Source organism: Arvicanthis niloticus, chromosome X, assembly GCF_011762505.2.
Source record: "Arvicanthis niloticus isolate mArvNil1 chromosome X, mArvNil1.pat.X, whole genome shotgun sequence".
NCBI classification, from domain to species: Eukaryota; Metazoa; Chordata; class Mammalia; order Rodentia; family Muridae; genus Arvicanthis; species Arvicanthis niloticus.
In genome coordinates this window covers 15,414,632-15,435,039 of record NC_047679.1, presented here as the reverse complement: position 1 = coordinate 15,435,039, position 20,408 = coordinate 15,414,632, and the positions used below count along the sequence as shown (strand labels likewise).

Sequence of the window (20,408 nt, the reverse complement as noted above, 5' to 3'; positions counted from 1 at the left end):
ATCATATGCCAGGCACTAGTGTTAGTATAGATTTCCACACATTTTAATTCATTTAATCCTTGCAAGTGGTTTCTAACTTTATCTCTATTTTACAGATGTGTAAAATAAGACTCAGAAGTTGGGTAGCTTATCCTGACTCGCACAGCTGGTATAGTCAGGTTTCAAGTCAAGATGCCTGCTTTTATAATTCATCCTCTTAACTACTCTTCACTAGTGAAAGAACAAGATCAGATACATGTACGCACAAATGAATGAAACAGTAAGTTTAAAAGCAGACTTACATCGTGAAATTAGAGATAAAGGCGATGCGGGGTAGATTCAGGTCAAAGATGGCTTCATGGGCTTCATCATGTGGATTGAAGAGGACAGAGGTGACCAAAGTGTGTGCATAACGAGACACCACAGTGGAACGTATGGAGTAACTTGTCATCAACAACTGAGAGAAAATACAAGAGAAGTGAGTTGGAGAGAGTCTATTTTGCGCCCAGATGGGCAGGTACTTGGGATCCTGAACTGGCTTCAGGCTGTAGGAGGAGAAACTGAGGTGACTCAAGGGTAAGTGACCTCTGTCATATACGGACCTGCCGAGAGCGCAGCAAGCAAAATCTCAGAACTAAATGTTCATAGAAGATTCCAAATCAAACCATCTCTGGACAAGAGTTTCTCTGATCTTAATGAACTCAGATCTTGCTAAATGTGGGTTCTGATTTAGCAACCCTAGAGCAGGGAGAGGCTGGTGTTCTCCTTGCTCCCAAATTCCCTGAAGCTGTTGGTGGTGGTGGTAGTGGTGGTCCATGGATTTCACTTTAGAACGAATGTAACATTTTAGCAAAGCTTTAGAATATAACAGAATGGGTGTATTCATTTGAGCCCTACATTCTTACAAGGCAATGTGATACTTAGTTTTTTCCTCTTTATGATTTCAGCTATAAGGATTGAGCCTCATACGTATAGTAATGTACTGCAATCATGATAAGTGTCGGGTGCGTTAAATTCCAGTATTCCCCATATCTTACAGATGTGTTAACAGGCTTAGACACTAAGGTCAGCCAGCAGGAAGATAACTATCTTCTTCCCTAACTTCCATGAATTTATGATCCTTCCATCTACCCACACATCACATATATCTCGTTTGCTTAGTGTGGGGAAGTGGGACACAGAGGTAGTCTAGAATCAGATGGGCGTAGGTTCAAGTTCTGTCTCTGCTGTTTCCTCTGTCTTAACCTCTGAGCCTTTGTTTCCTTCTCTCAATAATGGGAATAATAAGAGAGCGTCGTTTACAGGGATGCTGAGAGGACCAACTGAAACAATAAAGAAAATCACCGGTACAGCACTTGCCATGCACTCAGCAAACAGTAACTCTTGTTTATTCGAGCTCCAGCTTCTCAGCCCTGCAGAAACACACTGAGAAACTTCTATTCCTCCCACCCCAAGGAGCTACTTTTGTCAAAAATTCCAGAGCTTTGTCCTCTCATGCTAGAACTGACCTTGCTGCTTGATGAGGCAGAGCCATGAGGTCCCTGGTGTGTTAGGTCTAGAAGGATGGTGAGCAAAATGCTGACCCAGTTGAGGTACCTCCATTCAGACATGGTACCACTTCTGACCTGGGTCTGCTGTTCTCATCCAGAATGTCTGACCCTGATCTGCAAGCCTTCCCTCTTTTAAACTTCCAGGTATTCCTTCTCTTGAGAGGGAGGGACCATGCTGAAGGGTGGGGAAGTCTCTGAATGTGGCATTGAGGCCTACACAAACCAGGATTGTCCAAGAGCTAAGGCTGGCATCTTGCCTGGAGACGGGCCAGTTCTGTGCCTCCTTTTTCCCCTTCATCCAGCTGTAAGATGAATGGAAACTAAACATAGCCGAGTGCTGGGTCTGTCTGTTTGCTATGTTGGCTCAGGGTGGGGTTTTTTCTTTCCTATAAAACATCCACTGAAGCTTAATAACTGGAGCCAGAGAAAGGTCACTCAGCACTGATCATCTTTAAAAGGTAGCAGGCTTTAAAGAAGGTTAGAGAGGCAAGTACCCATTGTCGATCTTTTCTGTTGCTGACTTCAGTCATGCCACAGGGAGAACTATAACAAAGCAGAGGTCCCACAGACATGAGATTTGCAATCGAATGGATAATCAGAGGTCAAGGTGGGCTGTAGTAGCGATGAAAAAGAGTACAATTCAGCCATTTAAAATATAGCCTCAGGACTGAAAACATCTGGGTTTGAATTGTAGTTCTGCAGCTTACTGAATGTGTGATATTCAGCAAGGAGACTAACGACTCTGCAGCCTTCAGTTCTCTCATCTGTGAAATGAAGATACAGTAGAATTTCATTAAAATATTAACACTGAACTCGTACTTTAAGAATTCTTGACATCTGGTAAATATTCAATAAATACCATAAATAATGCCAGGATGAAGTGTGGCAAAAATCAGGCATAGTGCTACACATTTATAGTCCCAGTACTTAGGTGACTGGTCCAGAAGGACTATGAAGCTGATGCAAGCCTATGTTGCATGGTGAGTTCCATGCCAAGTTGGCCTTTGCAGAGAGATCCTGCCTCATAAACAATAGCAAAAGAGCATGGGAGTCTCCTTTTCCACTGTAGACATGAAAGGGACAGCAAGATGCAGAATTGAGGTGCTTTGAGCCCAGTGTCTGAAGGTTTTGTGGAGGGTGAATTGAAGAGTATGCCTGAACAGAGGACATAGTGCTTATCAGAACCTTTATCTCACCTCCTCTGAGGACTTCTTATAAATTGGCATAAAGACAACAAAGATATCTGAATTTGCCCTGTGGTATTCACTACTACACAATAAAGTCTCATTCTGGGCTTTGGGGGTGTGTGTGTCCAAATCCTATTAGTTGCCAGCTACCCCAAGTCCACTCAAAGCTTCCCATTGCAGCATCCACAGTGGAGGTGCAGGTGATAGGGATGTAACTCAGTTGGTAGAATGCCTGCCTAAAATTCACAAAGTCCTGGGTTAGGTCTTCAGCAAGCACTGTGTAAATGAGACATGGTGTAGCTTGTCTGTACTCTTGGCAGTCAAGAGGTAGAGGCTAGAGCATCAGAAGTTCAAGGTTGTCATCAGCAATGTAGGGAGTTTAAGGTCTATGTGAGACCATTCAGAAGGAGGAGGAGAAGGTAAAGAGGAAGAAGGAGGAGGAGGAGGAGGAGGAGGAGGAGGAGGAGGAGGAGGAGGAGGAGGAGGAGGAGGAGGAGGAAGAGGAGGAAAAGGAAGAGGAGGAGGAGGAGGAGGAGGAGGGAGTTTCCTCATAGGGTAGAGTCCTATCTCCAGAGACTCTTTGTTTATACAACACCAGAGAAAACTCCATCCAGTACCCACACTCTCTCTTTAGGACAAACAGATAACCAGGAGTCCCCAGGCAAATTTAAAAAGCCTGTACCATGAAAGCAAGAAGCCCAAACACACAACTAGAATAAATTAATCCAGAGCAAGATGGGAATTTGAGTAACAAAAGATAACTTCAGGAGAAAAATGGTGATGGTCAGTGCTTCAAGTAAAAGACATGTGTAAGACAAGATTGAGATGCTACACAGTGGGGGCAACTGAGGGAAAGGAAGATGCCCCAGAAATGGAAAAGAAGTTGCCAGAATAAACATATCAACAGAGATTAGGATGTAGAAAAAAATCTGTCAGAATGTAAGGGGAAACAACAAGACAAATAGGCAATAGGAAAGAAAAATGTAAAAGATATAGGCCAATGCAGCCCCTTAGAAAAAGGACTTATTAAAAGAAAGACAATGAAGTATTTTTATGTGTTGTTTTGGTATATTTGTCGTTATTGATATTTCTTTTTAAAATTAGTTTGCTTTGATTTTTAAAAAATTTTTGTTGTTTTTACTGGTTTTGTGAGGAGGGGAGAGAGAGAGAGAGAGAGAGAGAGAGAGAGAGAGAGAGAGAGAGAGAGAGAGAGAGGTTAGGTGGGAGGTGGGTAACAGGGTGGGGGATTGGGGGATCTGGGAGGAGTTTGGGGAAGGGAAAGAGTATGATCAGAATATATTGTATGAAAAAATTTAAATATTATCAGAAGCTGGGCATAGTGGTGCATACCTGTCATCCTAGAACTGGCAAGGCTTGAGCAGGAGGATTACTGCAACTCAGAAGCCAGCCTGGTCTACATAGTGAATGCCAAGCTAGCCAGAGTTACATAGTGAGACCTTGTCTCCCAAAACTAAGCTAAAAATGTACCAGAAGTCAACTTCCTACAGCCAAAGATCTCTAGAGTAGGTGCCAGAATAGTGAATGCAGACAACTGACCCCACTTAGTCACTAGCTCTCTTCCTTGTTATCATCCTCCCTTCTATCCTCCTTCAGTATACTTCTAGGTCCCTTTAAACTTCAAGCCACATTCTTCCTATTCTCTGCTAAAATGGAACCCTCCATGGTTCACTTCAGAGCCTTATATGAGAGGAGCTAGTGAGGCAAGCCCTTGTTACTATTTTCACCCCAAAGTCCATTCATCCTCACCCCTTCTGCTACTCCCCTAGCAACCCTGGACTTTATGTTCTTCCAAAATGCCAGGGATGGAAAAAGATGCCACGGGTACGTTTTTGCATTGACGGTTTTTGCTTGGAAGATCGTTCCCAGATACCCACCCAATTCCCTTGCCTTTGCAAGTATTCATTCACATTCGGCCATTTCAGTGAGTTACTTCTTGATCAACCTACTTAAAAATGGAAATAACCTCGTTTCTTCACAGGCACTTTCTAATTCTTTTACCCTGTTTTTTGTTTGTTTGTTTTTTTTAATTTTTTTAAAAAAATTTTTTAGTTCCTCTCCATCTCCCTGCCCCTCGTTTCTATGTGATAGTTTTACTATGTAACTCAGACTGGGCTCCAACTCCAGATCTTCCTTCCCTAGGCCCCTGTCCTGAATGCTGGAGTTAAAGAGTGTACCATTCCACCTTGCATTTGTTTTCTCCATAGCACTTGATTTAAGTTGTTACAGATTTTACTTCTTGATCTGATTATTTCCTCTCTTCCCCTTACTAGAATCAGCTCCATGAGAAACAGGCATTGATCTCTGTCTTCTCTGCTGTTAGTCCCCCAGAACCGAGCGGACTCCCAATAAATATCCATTGACAGGGTGGATATAATAAAGGCATATATTTTATGGAAAAATAAAACCTGTTACAGAGTCTTTGTATATGCAAGAAATTTGTGGCTCAAATATAAAACAATGCAAGACCTTCATTCTAGAAAAAAAAAAAAAACCACTCCTTTAAGAGGCACAAGGTTTATGACATTGGACTAAAGAAGGAAGTATATTCTTGGCTCATTACTTAGCTGGATTTTGGAAAAAAATATTTACATAGTCAAGACAATGTAAATACTGTTTATTGGTTTTTAGGTTTAAGAGCTAGCCTGGAAAGACAAAGAGAGGAAGACCTCGTAAATACTTTAGAACAGAATGTAAATGTCAATAATACGTATAACGTAAAAGGAAAGATTAAAGAGATAATGTAGGGCATTGATGGGTAGTGTGTGGATAATAGCCTTGTTTTTTTAAAGGTAGGCAGTTAGGGACAATGCTGCCTTAGTAAAGTGGTAGTTGTAGGTTCTCCTCTAAGATCCATGACTCCACCAGACCCTGGCAGTTGGTTAGGTTTCCATTACCAGGCATGATTTCCCCGAGAGCTGTTGGTTACTGCCAAAGTATTCATGCACCCTCAGAGTTAATGTGTCACGCTAACTGAACATGTGTTCATAGACATCATGGCTATGTAGTACTATTGGTTCTTTCCCTACTTTTGAAGCTTGCATTGTGCCTTCTAGTACTTATACTCACAGATAAGTGTAGTTCTCACTCCTCCTCAAGGAAACTTCTCCGAGAGAGAGAGAGAGAGAGAGAGAGAGAGAGAGAGAGAGAGAGAGAGAGAGAGAGAGAGAGAGAAAGTTCATTACAGAAAACCGCAACCAAGATGTGGAGCCTAATCCCAACTGACACACTTTCAACACAGCTCCTCCACCTAAGGCTCAAGGGTCATTGCAGAAGAGGGACCGGAATGATTATAAGAACCAGAGGAACAAGTAGTTTGGTGTGAAATTGTGTCTCCTAGAAATGTCAGAGAAGTTAGACCCATAAAGTCTCTCAACAACATGGCTGCCGAAAACACTATCTGAGCAAGGAATATCCCAATAGATATGCTAACATAAAAGATGGAAGGATCATGACATGAGGCCTTACACTTAGACTAAGAACTACAGGCAGTTAAGGAATGCTGAGAATAGGGAAAATAGTCTTGTCCAAGGAAGGCCACATTGATTTGTTATTCCATACCAATGGCCATTCCCGAAAAGGTATAAATATGACTAAGTGGGTTATATTTATGAATTTAGGGATATGTATGTATATATACATACATACATATATGTAACCTCAATTTTTTTAAAAAAGAGGCTGTTTAACTGAAAGAAAGCAAGGGAAAAGTACTTGGGAGGGACTGAGGGAGGAAAGGGAAGAGAGAAAGATGTAATATTAATATCAAACTTAAAAAATATTTAAAAAATACAATAAAAATCAGGCTATTGACATTATAGTCAAAACCAGACAAAATAGGAAATAGAGGTAGAAAATAATGGGGGAAAAATACATATTTTCAGGCTTCAAATTAAGTAATAATAGAAAAGGCTTGATGCTAGGGAGAAAAAGCAAGGCAACTCTGCTCACGAGAACATTGTCATTGCCATCTTGGGGAGTTAATGGGACATTGTCTAAATTTTATAAACTAAGAAGAAGTATATCCTATTATCAGGACTTGTACGGAGACACTGGTGGGTGTGAAAATGTGCAGGTGGCTTCAAGAACCAAGTTACATTGTTTGCAGGAAAACAGATCCAAGTGGAGATGATATTATTAAACAAATTACGCTACGCTCAGGAAGACAGATATGTTTTCTCTTGTTTGTGATTTTTAGCCTGACTGTAGATACATAAAGTCATGTATATGAAGGCAGAAATGATTGCCTAGGGATAAAGATGGATAAGAGAAAAGGGGAAAAGAAATGGAGGGGTATATGGTCAATAGTACAATACTTGCATAAAAAAGGTAAAAAATTTAAGTTTCAAAAGGAAGCTTCAGAAGTGTAGAATGGAGACGCGGAGGGTCGAGGCATAGGACCATTTTTATAATATTCTTTTTTTCATGTAATATTCTTTTGTTTGAGTTGTTACCATGTACACTTAAGAATTTAATAAAAAATATAATATTTAAAACATTATTTTGTTCTCACAAATGAAATAAAATTATCTTTTCCATGACATGGGGTCTCACACTGTAGCCCTTGGCTGGCCCGTAACTCACTATGTAAACAAGGTTGGTCTGGAGTTTGGGGCAATCATTCTGCCTCTGCCCCTAACACGGTGCTTGCAGGTTTATCCCACCAAACCTAGTTCAAAATGTATGTTTTATGACACTTTCTAACTTGGGATATCCAGTTAGTCTTTCCTCCATAGATGGAAATCAGATCGTGAAGTCCTTAACACAGTTAGGAAGGGCTGGTGTTTTATTTTGTTTTCCATTGCTATAGCAAAGTGCCCGAGGCTGCATGTTCAAAGACTGAGATCAGTTGGTCCCACTTCCTGCAGTCCTGGCTGAATTTCAACAAGACAAACAGCATCATGGCGGAAGCACAAACGAGAAGAGAACAAACTGTGAGCTATGAGTCTTTTAAATGACAATTCACAACTAGAGAAAAACTAACCCCAGTTCCAAGAAAATGACATTAATCTCTCCCAACAGTGATTAGCCCAGTGACCTAGTCACATTCCACTTGGCCCCATCTCTGAAAGATTCCACCAATTCAGACCACTCCACCGACTCCCAAGCTTTCAGCATATGAATGCTTGGGAGTGAAACAACATTCAAATCAAAATACAGCACTTGGAGAGCATATGAGACATAACACCTCATAGGCAATGTAGTATAGTGGTTAAAACTCTGGTACTTGACATCCATCAACCTGGGCTCAAATCTACATTGTACTGGACACCCATTAGATGAAAGCTTGCTTCCAGTAAGTTATCTTGCTAATGTTGTTCTCTATCCAACACTATGTAGAAATGTAAGCCTTTATTTTTTTTGAAAGTTTACTGGTCAGTAAAGAATTAGCTCCCTATAGCCAGAAGAGGACTTGAAAATGAGTTGCTCATAGCTCAGCCCTTTATGAGCAAGGGCCACCTTTGTGATGGTGCCTATCACATAGCTGAACTTCATGCATTCTCTTTTGGATGGGCCATCCCCTTCTTAGAAGCTTGATTTTAGGAGGCCTCTTTGTACAAAGAACCTAGAGAAAGTGGTATTAGTCCAGAAGTAGATATCAAGATTTCATATATATGGGGATCTGCCTTTTATTTAACAAAAGGTACCCCCTCCCTTCCTCTTCAAATTGCCTTACAACAGTGGTGCTGCCTTTGATCCAAGCACTCCAGAAGTAGAGACAGGAAGAGCTGTCTGTGAGTTGAAGACCAGCCTGGTCTACTTAGTGAGTTCTAGGAAAGCTAGGACTACATGAGAGGCAGGAGATGAGAGAGACAGGGGAGAGCGGAGGAGAAGAGAAAGAGAGAGAAAGAGGGAGAGGGAAAGGGAGAGGGAGAGGGAGAGGGAGAGAGAGGGGAGAGAATAGAGAGTAAGAGAGAGAAGAGGAGAGGGAGAGAGGGAGTAGAGGGAGAGGAGAGGGAGAGGGAGAGGGAGAGGGAGGAGAGGAATCCTCTTTCCCTCTCCCCCTCTCCTCCCCCTCTCCCTCTCCCTCTCCCCCTCTCTGTCCTCTCCCTCTCCCTCTCCCTCTCCCTCTCCCCCTCCAACTCCTCTTCCTCTTCCCCTCCAACTCGTCTCCCTCTCTCTCCTCCCTCTTCCTCTCCTCCCTCTCCCTACCCCCTTTCCTCCCTCTTCCTCTCCTCTTCTCCCTCTCTCCCTTCCCTCTTCCTCTCCCCCCCCCCATCTCCAATATGACACTGAGAACCGCCAGGAAACTGGTACACAGTGTAGACTCCAAAATACAGTGGTTGAATGAGGCATACACATATCTCATTAAAAGAGGTAGGTTGTCTGTTTGGCAAAGTTGTCAGGAATTAGGTTCTTTTCATTTACTGAGCTACTACCCTAAAGTATAACTAAAGTCTTCCTGGCCTTTATTCACTGTCAGAGCTTATGTATCCTAAAAGTTAGATGTTTTATTACTAAAAAAGGAGAGAATAGATATTAGGCTATGCCATTAGTAGCTGACTGCAAATGTCTGCACTGAAGCTATTACTTCAAAAGTTCACCAGAGATTTACCTGTGAACATGCCAGACATATGTCTACACTTAAGTTTTCTCAGTATCAGCAATATTTAACATTATAAACACATTTATTCCTGCCCCCTCTCTCCCTCCCCCTTCCTTCTTCCTCTCCTCCTCTCCCCCCTATATAGCCCAGACTAGCTAACCCTGCTTTCTTGGCTCCTAAATGCTGGAATTATCAGTGTATGCCACCATGCCCAGCTATTAAAAAATCAGCAGTATGTATGTTTTTTTTTTTTTTACACCAGTAATAGAAATCAAACCCAGGGACTCATGCATACTAGGCAGTATGTTTGATATGCAGGATATCTGTTATGTGACCCAAATGGGTTGCAACTCACAAGTTGAGAACCACTACTTTAAAATATATAGTTTTTCTCCTGTTTTTTTCTTTGGTCACTCCTTACAGTGTCTTTTCTTTTATTTCATCCATACATGTTGCTGGTTTCCAGGGCTGATCCCCGAGTCCACTATCTTCCAGTTTGGTGATTTCCTTCCTCCTAGGTACACTTTTCTTTGAACTAAAGACCCATTTATTAAGTGCCAATTTTTAGATCGATACCCTCTACTCAGACCTTTTTCTTGATTCTCAGACATGCTTATCCAACTGTTAATATGACATTTCTACCTGGATGGACCACTGGGGCCATAAAATCAACGTCTTTTTCTTTTTAATGCCATTATTCCGTGACTCAGTGAAAGGGTCACTATCCACATATATCGGTTAAAGAAAGATGCCAATATTTGACTATGTTACTCCTTCCAATCCATCCCTCCACAATCCAGTTACTCATCAAGTCCCAGCAGTCCACCCCACCCCTGCCAATCTCCTCACTATCTCCCCTGCTAACACTCTAGGCCAAACCACAAGCACTGCTTGTTTGGACGACTACCAAGGTCATAGCTATGCTCTCTAGTTTCAAGAAGACACTTAATCCCCATACAACACCTAAGACCTTCTAAAACACACACCTACAACATCTATGCGGTGACCAGCTGTAGGGTGCTTTCATAGACCCTCAGGACCCTCAGGTTTGAGAACTTTATTTTCTTGGTATTGAAAGTTTGCCATAAGCTGGAAAGGATAGGAATTTGGAGCACCAGAATTGTAAGAAAATGAAAGACTGCTCTAATGTGCTCAGCAGAGAGAGCCTAGGAGATAAGAAAGTGGTAGGGTGACATTACAAACTTGGGGGAAGTAGCAGTTCACCGAAAATGAAAGGAATATATAAACCCGCCTTGATGATGTATGAAAATGTATGTGAATCAAATTGTCCATGCAGCATAGGGATTTGTTATCGTTCACTTGTTCAATAAGGGAGAAGGTGACCTCATATAGCAGGCTCGTGACTATTTGTGTATAAGAAAGATCTTGAATTTTATTTCTATAACTGCCATGAATTATAGTTTCTAATACGCTTTTTTCTGGGTCTGTCTGCATTCACATGCTCTATTGCTAATGATATTTTGTCTACTTCTCTTTGTCTTTACATTTTATCTTGTTCTCTTGAAGACACCCAATTGTTTATGTGAATTTCTTAGGTAACAGAAGAGCCATTTCAAACTAGTGAGAAACATTACTGAGGGTGAATCTGTCAGTGCCGTAATAAAAGTCATTACTTTGTACATTAACTTAAGCAACTTAAGCTGAAAATGGTAGTCTTTTTAAAATGGTTTGAATCAGCAAAACATTATAAAACAACAAAACAGTCCAATATAGACACCAGGATGGTCCTTGTAGCGTTGTTGTAATAGTTCGAAAAAGGGGAAACAATCCAGAAAGTACGTGCAAAGTGAACTAAGTAAATAAATTATAGGACACCTATACAAGAAAACATTATACGTTACTAAGAAAAGTATACATTAAGGGAAAGAGGTGTGAATATATAACTTGAAAGAAGCAGTTACAGAACAGTATAGCCTGTGCAGGGACAAAGCGCAAATAATCAGAGTAAGAATTTAAAAAAAGATTTAGAGGAATGTCTATCAAAATACTCAGTATCATGAGTATTTCTGGGGAAGGAGATTAAAGATAGCTTTGCATTTTCTGTTACATATTTCTGCATTTCTCTGGTTTTCACATGACAACACACTACTTTTGAAGTAAGAAAAATAACAATATAAAATAAATAATTTCAATGAATGAATCGTTTTCGTGGGGCAGTTTGGGTTGGAAGGGCTTCAGACCGAACCTGGTACAGAGGCATAAACATGGGCTTTGGCTTCAGACAGCATTGAGCAGGGCCCCATTGCCCCACCCCCGAGGAAGGGGGCGGGGGTAGGGGGCTGCGGAAAGGGGCTGGGCTGGGCTGGGCTGTCTGCAGCTCAAGTCCAGGAGGCTGAGACTTCGAGAGGGACTGAGGAGCAGGCACACGCATCCCAGACTCACTGGAGGACAAGGTGAGGGAACAAGATTGGGCTTTCCTGGTGAGCAGACAGTGGTTCTAACTACCTGAAACCTACAGCTGGGCAGGTGGGCAATTCTTATTTGACCACTGTAACTGGAGCAGAGGTGCTGCATTTAATTCGGTGTGGGAATGAAAACGACCAAGAAAAGTAGTAAGCTGTATATGAACTGGACAGCAGAGACTGGCAGAGGTGGAGGAGAGAAAGAGGGGAACTGTGCATGTTTGGACGAGAAGGAAGAATCTGGGGGAATAAGAAGGGGAAGGCGAGATCCAGGGACGAGAATAGGGGATGCAGAAAAGGGTTAAGGGACACTGGGGAGGGGGGTTGCATAGGTAATACAGAGAAGGATGTAAGGAATGGGGAGAGATTTTTGTAGAGTAAATAGGAAATGCGATGGGAAATAGGGAGTCCGGAGTCAGGCAGAGGGAATAGGGAGGGGGGGGAATAAGGAGTGTTGAGGGGGGAGGGGCAGACGGGCTGGGACGGAGGCCCCCTAGGGAGGCGGAAAGGGGCGGGACCACTTCCGGCCTTTAGTGGGGAGGGCAGTATCTGAGTTTCGGAGGGGCTTGGAGAGAGTGGGAGAGTGGACACACTCGGGAATTGTAGGAGGACGAGGTAAGTCATGGGCCCCAGCTTGGATGAGAGCCTACTAGGGTCGGCTCCACCCTCTGGAATCTGGAGAAAACCTGCCTTAAGAGCCAAATCTTTCCGAATCCATCCAGCTAGGAAGGGAGGGGACTGGACCCCGTTTGGCTGGGCCTAAAATGGAATCACAAGTTCAATCCTGAGTTGAGGAGGGGGTGTTACAGGGAAGGAGCCAAACCAATTTGGGTTTTACCGTTTGGAGGGGGGCGTGTTAGGATAAAGGGCGGGACCTGGAGGTTCTGTGAAATTGATAGGGTGGATGTGAGTAGGGGAGGGGCTAGGACCACCAGACACTGCGACAATTTGGAAGGAAGGCTTGTTGGGGAGGGGGCGGGGCTGAACAGCATTGCGGACCTGGAGAGGGGCGTGTGTAGGAGCTTGGTGCTGGACTGAGACCATGGCCATTGCGCATGCGCCTTATGTATAGCTAGAAAGGGGCGTGTTGAGAAGGGCTCGCAGAGAGACTGGGCCAGCTGCTGAATGCGCATGTGCACGGTGGACTTCAAAGAACGGGTTTGTACTGGGAAAGCAGGCGGGGTTGAAAGGGCGCTGCAGAAGGCGCGCATGCGCACTCTAAGCCTGCGGCTGGGGGGGGTGCGCTGGGAAAAGGGGGCGGGGTCCTCAGAGCTGCCGCGCTGGCACATCTTCCTGGAGGAGGGGAGGGTGCGGCTGCAGAGAACTGAGACCTAGAGACAGAATTTCTGTATCTGAGCACCTACTGGTTGGGGCTCGGGGAGGGACTGGGCTTTGGGGCCCTAAAGAAGGTGAGGATCAGCTTCTAGGCAGAACAAGGGATACGACGTTCAGCGGGCTCTCCACTTGACCCCGGCCTTCTCTTTGAACTCAGCTTTGCCAGGTGAACTTGAGACATGTCTGACACAAGCGAGAGTGGTGCAGATCCAGCTCGCTCTCAGGTAAGACCGATTTTCCCCCCTCTTTCTTGCTGCTTTGCCTTTCCAGCCCCTTTTGCTGCCCTAAATCCTTGGAGCTTCTCCTCCCATCCTTGTCATTCTCCACCCACTTCTTTGCCTGGGTGCATCCCCTCTCCCCAGTGGTGGGGAGGCCAGGAGGAAGGGAGAGAGGGTGGGCGGGCCCTTGTTCTGTCATTACTTTTTAACTGGGAAGCCTGTTTAGGCTGGGGTGGTCGGAGCACACCACAGGTAAGAGTCTTTACAGGTCAGAGAAGTGGAGCCTCCTAATTTTGGGACCATTTGCCTTGTTGAGGGTGGGAAGGAGGCCAGTGAACTTCCTTGCTTTCCCTTGCAGGGCAAAGCTTCAGAAAAGGACAGCGGCTCCGTGATGCAGGACCTGTTGACCGTGACCCAGAACTTGGAGGTCTCAGAGACACCAAAGGCTGAAAAGGCACCAGAGGTCTCAGAGGCTGCGAAGGCTCCAAAAGCCTCTGGAAACCCAAAGGCGACAGAGGTCTCAAAGGCCCCAGAGGCTTCTGAGGCAGCTGACACCCAGGCCTCACCTACCACACAGCTGAGTGAGACCCAGGTTCTGGCAACGGAAAATAAGAGTCCAGCAGCTGACACCAAGACACAGAAGGCTGACCTGCAGGCTATGACAGTGCCTGCAACCCAGACCAAAAAGGTCAGCTGTGTTACCGATCCGAAGGGCAATACAAAGGCTCCGGAGACTGAGGCTCCTGCCTCTCAGGCTGGGGCAGATGAACCAGAGCCTGAGGGTGCAGCTGTCCGGGTTCAGGAGAATCAGGATACTCGGCCCAAGGTCAAAGCCAAGAATACCCAAAAGGTAAGATCTCTGCCATAACCACCTTTGCTTCTCCACATTCATCTTGTTCATTTGTCTGCCAACACTAAAACAATTCCTGTGTTCATGAAAGACATAGGGAACACTAACAGGAGTGTGTCACAGTTCTTGTATCCACAGAGCTCCCAGGCTGGTGGGGAGATGAGGCAGGCATATACATAGCTGTGGGCTGACTGGAACGCACTTTTTCTATTTGCAGAGTAGCTGTATACTGTAGGCCTTGAGGTGGGCATATTCACATGCGTAGTCTCATAGCTGAAAGTAACTCCTTACGTTGTCATTGTGTAGAGCAGGAAACTGATGTCCAGAAAGAGGACTGACTAGTCGGATGGTGCTAGAAGCAGAGTCGGGTGGACGTGGGAAGACAAAAAGCCTCAGGCCTTATTTCTGACTTGTTCCTGACCCACTCAGGGAGGAAATTCCCAACTGGTAGTCAGTGATAAGCCCGTGACTCAGGATGGCTAGTGTCCAGTGAGGCAGAGTCTTACTACAAGGGGGGCGGATGTATCCTAGAAGAGATGGGGTTGGGGGGGTGCTTTCTGGAAGAGACTGAGTTATGAGAAAGAACCATCTTCCCCTCCTTTGATGCAGGGGAAACACCTGGACGGAGAAGAGGATGGCAACAGTGATCAGAGTCAGGCTTCAGAAGCCACAGGTGGTCGAAGGGTCTCAAAGGCCCTAATGGCCTCCATGGCTCGCAGAGCTTCAAGGGGACCCATAGCCTTTTGGGCCCGCAGGGCATCAAGGACTCGGTTAGCTGCCTGGGCTCGGAGAGCTTTGCTCTCCCTGAGGTCACCTAGAGCTCGGAGAGGCAAGGCCCGAAGAAGAGCTGCCAAGCTGCAGTCATCCCAGGAACCTGAGGCACCCCCACCCAGAGATGTGGCCCTCTTACAAGGAAGGGTACGAACTCCACCCTCGGCATCCCACCTTTTCCATTGCATTGCCTGATTGATATCTTCTCTGTTGTGCTTTGGAGTTTTCTGTGGTTTGTTTTTGTCTTTTCACCATTTCGTTTTCTCCTAGGCAAATGAGTTGGTGAAGTACCTGTTGGCTAAAGATCAGACAAAGATTCCCATCAGGCGCTCAGGTAGAGTCCTATGAACACTTTCCCTCTCCTGAGCTCTGCCTTCTCACCAATGTACTGGGGACAGCCTTCCCCTGCTCCTGTCCCTTCTAGCCAAGTGGGATCTTTATTGAAAAACCCCCAACTTGGTTCTGCCACCCATGGCATGGAGAACACAGGGTCTGTTGATTGGGCATCAGGGTTACCTGATATCTCTACAGCACAGATATGCTCTACATTTGCAGATATGCTGAAGGACATCATCAAAGAATATACTGATGTATACCCTGAAATCATTGAACGAGCCGGCTATTCCTTGGAGAAGGTGAAGGGGCATCCCTGGGGGATGGGCGCACCAGGGAAACTTTAAACAGAAGAAAGGTATATATATGGTCACCCTCCTGGAGGGAAACAGAGACCTACCACATCCTCATCACTATGGAGATGAGCACATGGTGGCCTAGGGATGGGGAGCCACTGACCACACAGCAAGTCAGTGTTGAAAACACAGCTAGTACTAAAGCTGTGTAGCTTAGTCCTGGCTTCTGTCTGCTACTGGATACACCATATCATGCATTGCAGATGCTCACCCCTCTGTCTCCTTAAATTCTCACTGATTACAAAGATGCTATGGATAAACCGCTCTATGTTTGTTATGTGTGTAAATAGCACTTAACTATGTGCTTTATATACAGTAGCTTATTACTTTCTTACACACGCACGCGCGTGCATATGCATGTGCAGAAAAAAAAAGAAACTACAGGATGCCCTGGAAGCTGAATTTTATGATTTCATAAACTCTTCTCTCTATCCATAGGTATTTGGAATCCAACTGAAAGAAATTGACAAGAATGACCACTTGTATATTCTTCTCAGTACCTTAGAGCCAACTGATGCAGGCATACTGGGAACGTAAGCTGGGAAAGTGCTAGGGTGGGAAGGGGCTTCTGCTTCCATCCATCCATCCCTCTCCATGATATATTAGAAGCTGAGGAAAGAGGGCCTAAATGCCCTTGTCCCTTCTCCCACACATGGTTGGATCCCTGTGGGTAGTACTGGTGCTAGATGTGCCTGGGTTGACAGGCATTCTCCCATGTCCTAACCCTAGGTAGGACTAGCATTTTGGTGCATGGAGAGCTTGGCTCAAGAGTGAATGCTCCTTGCCCTGGGTCACAGATGGCTGGAACCATAGACTAGGCTGAATTCTCTGTATCTGAGGAATCTAGGAGAGGGTGGCCTAGCAAGCTGCCAGACAGATGATGGCTCATGAACATAAACTTTCTTTACCTTAGGACCAAGGACTCACCTAAGCTGGGCCTCCTCATGGTGCTTCTTAGCATCATCTTCATGAATGGAAATCGGTCCAGTGAGGGTGAGTGGCTGGGCATGCAGTCGCATAGGTGGCTGTTGCCTGAATTCCAAATGCTCATTTTCTGTCCTTGTCTCCTTCTTGCCTCCTCTTGCAGCTGTCATCTGGGAGGTGCTGCGCAAGTTGGGGCTGCGCCCTGGGTATGATTGGGCTCTCTCAGCGCTTGCTGTCCGTGTTGTCTTTTGGCAAGAGAGGACAGTCCCAGGATTGCATCAGCCTGGTGGTCTGGTGGAGCTGGGGGTGGGGATTCTGGGCTGGGTAGTGGGCCCAAGATTCTGACCCGTGTGGATGGGGAAATGGCTCTTGTCTCTGCTCACCCTCTTAACCATCTCTTGAGCTTCCACGGAGCTTTCTCTGTGCTGTAAACCTCTTTTCTATCTTGGAATTAAATGCCTCTGCCAGCATCTGGGAAGTATACCAGATCTGATTATATTTATTTGTTCATTTGAGCTTTCTATATTCTCAGGATTCATCACTCACTCTTTGGAGATGTGAAGAAACTCATTACTGATGAGTTTGTGAAGCAGAAGTAAGTGCTTTCTGTCTGCTGTTGGAGACTACCTTGCATCTTGTCAGTTCTGATAATGGATGTGTCCCAAGCATGTGTTTGTGGTCTGAATGTGTGCATGTGCACAGTCACAGATTTCTGTTTCATATGTGGTCTTAGAACAACTCTCTGAGGGACGGGTTATTAACAGCCTTGGACGTATGTAGAAATCATCTAAATGAAGTGAAAAAGTCATTTGCTCTGAGTTACACAAGTAACAAATAAACATTGTGTTTAGAACATGGTTCTCTTTACTCCACTAAGCAGTGCTTTATGAAAATTAATTTCTGTCAGGTGGTGGTGACACACGCCTTTAATCCTAGCACTTAGGCAGCAGAGGCAGGTTGATCTCTTGAGTTCAAGGCTAGCCTGGTCCACAGAATGAGTTCCAGGACAGTCAAGGCTACACCACACACACAAAGAAAACATTATCTCAAAAAAGCCAAAAAAAAAAAATCTATCAAAATGACCTTGACTGGTACCCTTAGGCAACCTAAGACAATGGTGGGTACTTGTGCATTTGAGGTGATGTTTAACTCCTGGTCATCCTGTTTCAGCCTCCTGAGAACTGGAATTAAATGCGTGTGTCATAATACCTTGACAGTCTTTTTTTTTTTTTTTTAATGGTGGATCTTTCCAGACCCTGGTCAGTCCTCTTCCAAATCCTCACAGTGTGGTGCGCTCAGAGCAGGGACAGTGAAAAGTGGCCTCTGTGTTTACAACACGCCCAATAGGAATCTGGCACCATGTAACAAGGAGCGCAACATTCATGTCCTCCCTGTGAACCGGTGCCCCACGTGTTTCTCCCCAGTTCTCCCATTGGCTTCTAAGGTTCCATGTGGGGGAAAGTCTAAAGAATTTAGTTGGAAATGTATGCATCTACAGCCTAACTAGTCCATTCGTGAGTGGTCCACAAGTGACCCTAGAAACAGACTTTGATTCTTTTTTTTTTTTTTAAAGGTACCTGGACTACGCCAGAGTACCCAATAGCAATCCTCCTGAGTATGAGTTCTTCTGGGGCCTACGCTCTTACTATGAGACCAGCAAGATGAAAGTTCTCAAGTTTGCTTGTAAGGTAATTGGAGAGTCATTTGTACTTGGCATACGAAGGTCACGAGGTGCCCTGGGATGGGCATTCTATGTTCAGAGTGTCCTGAAATACATATCTGGACATTTTAAAGCTTCTGAGTTCTCAAACACTGCGACAGGCATGATCTCTAGATCATTTCATCCTTACAACTAATACAGCATTGTTGTACTGCCCATGTGAAAACAGCCTCAGAGAAGTTGGCAGGTGATGTATCCAAACCATGGAGCCAGCTAAGTGGTGAAGAAGGGTTGGAATGGTTGGTGCAAGATTACTTGTAGTACTAACTGTATTGTTGTTACATGACATGCAGTGTGTAGTGCGGCCTTACAAACAGTAGGTGCTAAATTCTCTGTGAACCTTCTAAGGGTCATTATTTCCATTTCAGGTGCAAAAGAAGGATCCCAAGGAATGGGCAGCTCAGTACCGAGAGGCAATGGAAGCAGATTTGAAGGCTGCGGCGGAGGCTGCTGCCGAAGCCAAGGCGAGGGCTGAGATTCGAGCTCAGATGGGCATTGGGCTTGGATCTGAGAATGCTGCTGGGCCCTGCAACTGGGACGAAGCTGATATTGGACCCTGGGCAAAGGCCCGGATCCAGGCAGGAGCTGAAACTAAAGCCAAAGCCCAAGGAAGTGGTGGTGCCAGTGGCAACGCTGGTGCCGGTGCCAGCACCGGTACCAGTGTTGGTGCCAGTGGCAGTGCCAGCGCTGGTGCCAGCGCAGGTGCCAGTGGTGGCTTCAGTAACAACTCCAGCCTGACTGCCAGTCTCACATTTGGGCTCTTCGCTGGCCTTAGTGGAGCTGGGGCCAGTACCAGCAGCAGCTCTGGTGCCTGTGGTTTCTCCTACAAGTGAGATACAGGTATCTGTCATAGTGGCAGTGAGGCGGCTGGTGCTCATGGGGGTGGGATGGGGGGCTGACTCCTGGGTTGGAGATAAGCCTGGATGATATGCAAAGACACTGCTGTGGTTTTACTGTGTCCCGTTTGCTAGATACCAACGGACTGACTTTCCTTTACTTGTGTTTGCAGATTGCTAATAATCACAGCGTCGTCTTCTCAAGCCGGGGTGCACTCTCAAAAACTTACTCAATGCAGTGCTCCAGGCAGCCACTATCAATCAACTGAAGTCGACACTCTATATTAAATCTATTTGCCATTTCTGAGTTTATTGCTTTTTTTGGTAGACTATCACATTTTAAAAACAATTGTCAATGTTTCCATCTGTTTGGTTAGATTCCTGAGAATGAGAATGTGTACATCTCACTGGAGTAGGTCAGGCATTGTTTTCTTTAAGGGTAGGTAAGGCTTTCTGTGTGGGAGAGTCATGGGGATTGTAGTGTCAGAAGACACTATTTCAAAAAAAAGAGAAGAAGAAGAAGGAGAAAGAGAAGGAGAAGCAGCAGCAGCAGCAGCCTGACTCTCCTTTTGAGAAATGTGGGCAAAAGATGCAGATAAAGTTGAGTACTTGGATAGACCAAAACAAAAGAAATATCTTAGGGCAGAAGAGTGTGGTCTAGCTGGGTAGAAGCCAGTGGATGGGGGACTCTGGGAAGAATCCTGCACCATCTCTAATTCGTATGGTAACAGAGTCCTAGTTGCTGAGAAAGTCTTGTGGGCAATGAGGCCCTTGTAATGGCCACCCCTTCCACTCTATATGCAATGAAAGCAACATTAATTGCTTAGGAAATATGATTGAAGAAACAAACAACAAACAAAAACTCCAGTCAGAAAGGAATGATGTAACTATGGTCATCAATTCAGACCTACTTTCATTCTTGGGGATGTCTTCACTACAAGCAGGTCCTTCCATTTGGGGTCATGGTCTCATCAGGAAGCTAGGTGGTCCCTATGATAGTCAGGTAGAGTCAGTTTTGGCATCCTAGGAAGTAAGACAGCAGGTACTGTGTTACCTCATTGCTAGGTGATACCTCTGTGCAAATGGTGGACTAAGAGCTAGTGGAGGATACTGAAGAACTCAGGGACTGTGGACCTAATGTAAAACTGGAGTTTAAAGTGGTTGATAAAGTTAAGAGTCAATCAGTCATGAAGAATTCTGCCCTAGCTGTGTGGCCTCCATAGGTCACTGGGTTTGTGGGATTCCTCACTTCTTGGGAAACTTAGGCATTAGTGCTTTTCCAAGTGTCATGACTTGAAGGTAGGTAGGACAGGGAGAAAAAAAAAAATCATTCCTGACAAGTGGGGTTGCACCATGGCACA

General features: G+C 44.9%; 2 protein-coding genes and 1 non-coding gene across 6 annotated transcripts in view; 2 read left to right on the top strand and 1 right to left on the bottom strand.

Moving 5' to 3' along the window:
- Itih6 (inter-alpha-trypsin inhibitor heavy chain family member 6) overlaps nucleotides 1-1,589 on the bottom strand; it is a 29,048-nt gene extending 27,459 nt beyond the window's left edge. Inside the window, 2 exon segments of the mRNA XM_034486258.2 lie at nucleotides 282-436; nucleotides 1,488-1,589. Of these exon segments, the coding sequence (XP_034342149.1) occupies nucleotides 282-436; nucleotides 1,488-1,589 (257 nt within the window).
- Nucleotides 1,590-11,478: 9,889 nt separating this feature from the next.
- On the top strand, nucleotides 11,479-19,354 carry Maged2 (MAGE family member D2). Of its 4 annotated transcripts, none has more exons than XM_034485788.1 (13): nucleotides 11,479-11,695; nucleotides 13,197-13,263; nucleotides 13,616-14,107; nucleotides 14,717-15,025; nucleotides 15,149-15,212; nucleotides 15,434-15,513; nucleotides 16,006-16,100; nucleotides 16,481-16,560; nucleotides 16,655-16,697; nucleotides 17,024-17,086; nucleotides 18,065-18,179; nucleotides 18,580-19,051; nucleotides 19,221-19,354. In XM_034485788.1, the coding sequence occupies exons 2-12, from the start codon at nucleotides 13,219-13,221 to the stop codon at nucleotides 19,042-19,044; spliced, it is 1,851 nt and encodes a 616-aa protein (XP_034341679.1). In that variant the 5' UTR covers nucleotides 11,479-11,695; nucleotides 13,197-13,218; the 3' UTR covers nucleotides 19,045-19,051; nucleotides 19,221-19,354. The 4 variants fall into 4 exon arrangements, with proteins under 4 accessions (XP_034341679.1, XP_034341678.1, XP_034341677.1 ...); XM_034485787.2 differs by lacking the exon at nucleotides 11,479-11,695 and adding an exon at nucleotides 12,182-12,319; XM_034485789.2 differs by lacking the exon at nucleotides 11,479-11,695 and adding an exon at nucleotides 12,974-13,113.
- On the top strand, nucleotides 17,778-17,903 carry LOC117695663 (small nucleolar RNA SNORA11). Its single transcript, XR_004604696.1, has one exon. It is a non-coding gene; the product is annotated as a small nucleolar RNA SNORA11 (small nucleolar RNA).
- Nucleotides 19,355-20,408: the final 1,054 nt, after the last annotated feature.

Excerpts from the sequence above, each read along its gene's own strand:
- Maged2 (XM_034485788.1), top strand. The coding sequence starts at position 13,219 with ATGTCTGACACAAGCGAGAGTGGTGCAGATCCAGCTCGCTCTCAG. Across the intron at positions 14,108-14,716 it reads AAGCCAAGAATACCCAAAAG|GGGAAACACCTGGACGGAGA; the intron begins GTAAGATCTCTG and ends CCTTTGATGCAG. Across the intron at positions 18,180-18,579 it reads TTCTCAAGTTTGCTTGTAAG|GTGCAAAAGAAGGATCCCAA; the intron begins GTAATTGGAGAG and ends TTTCCATTTCAG.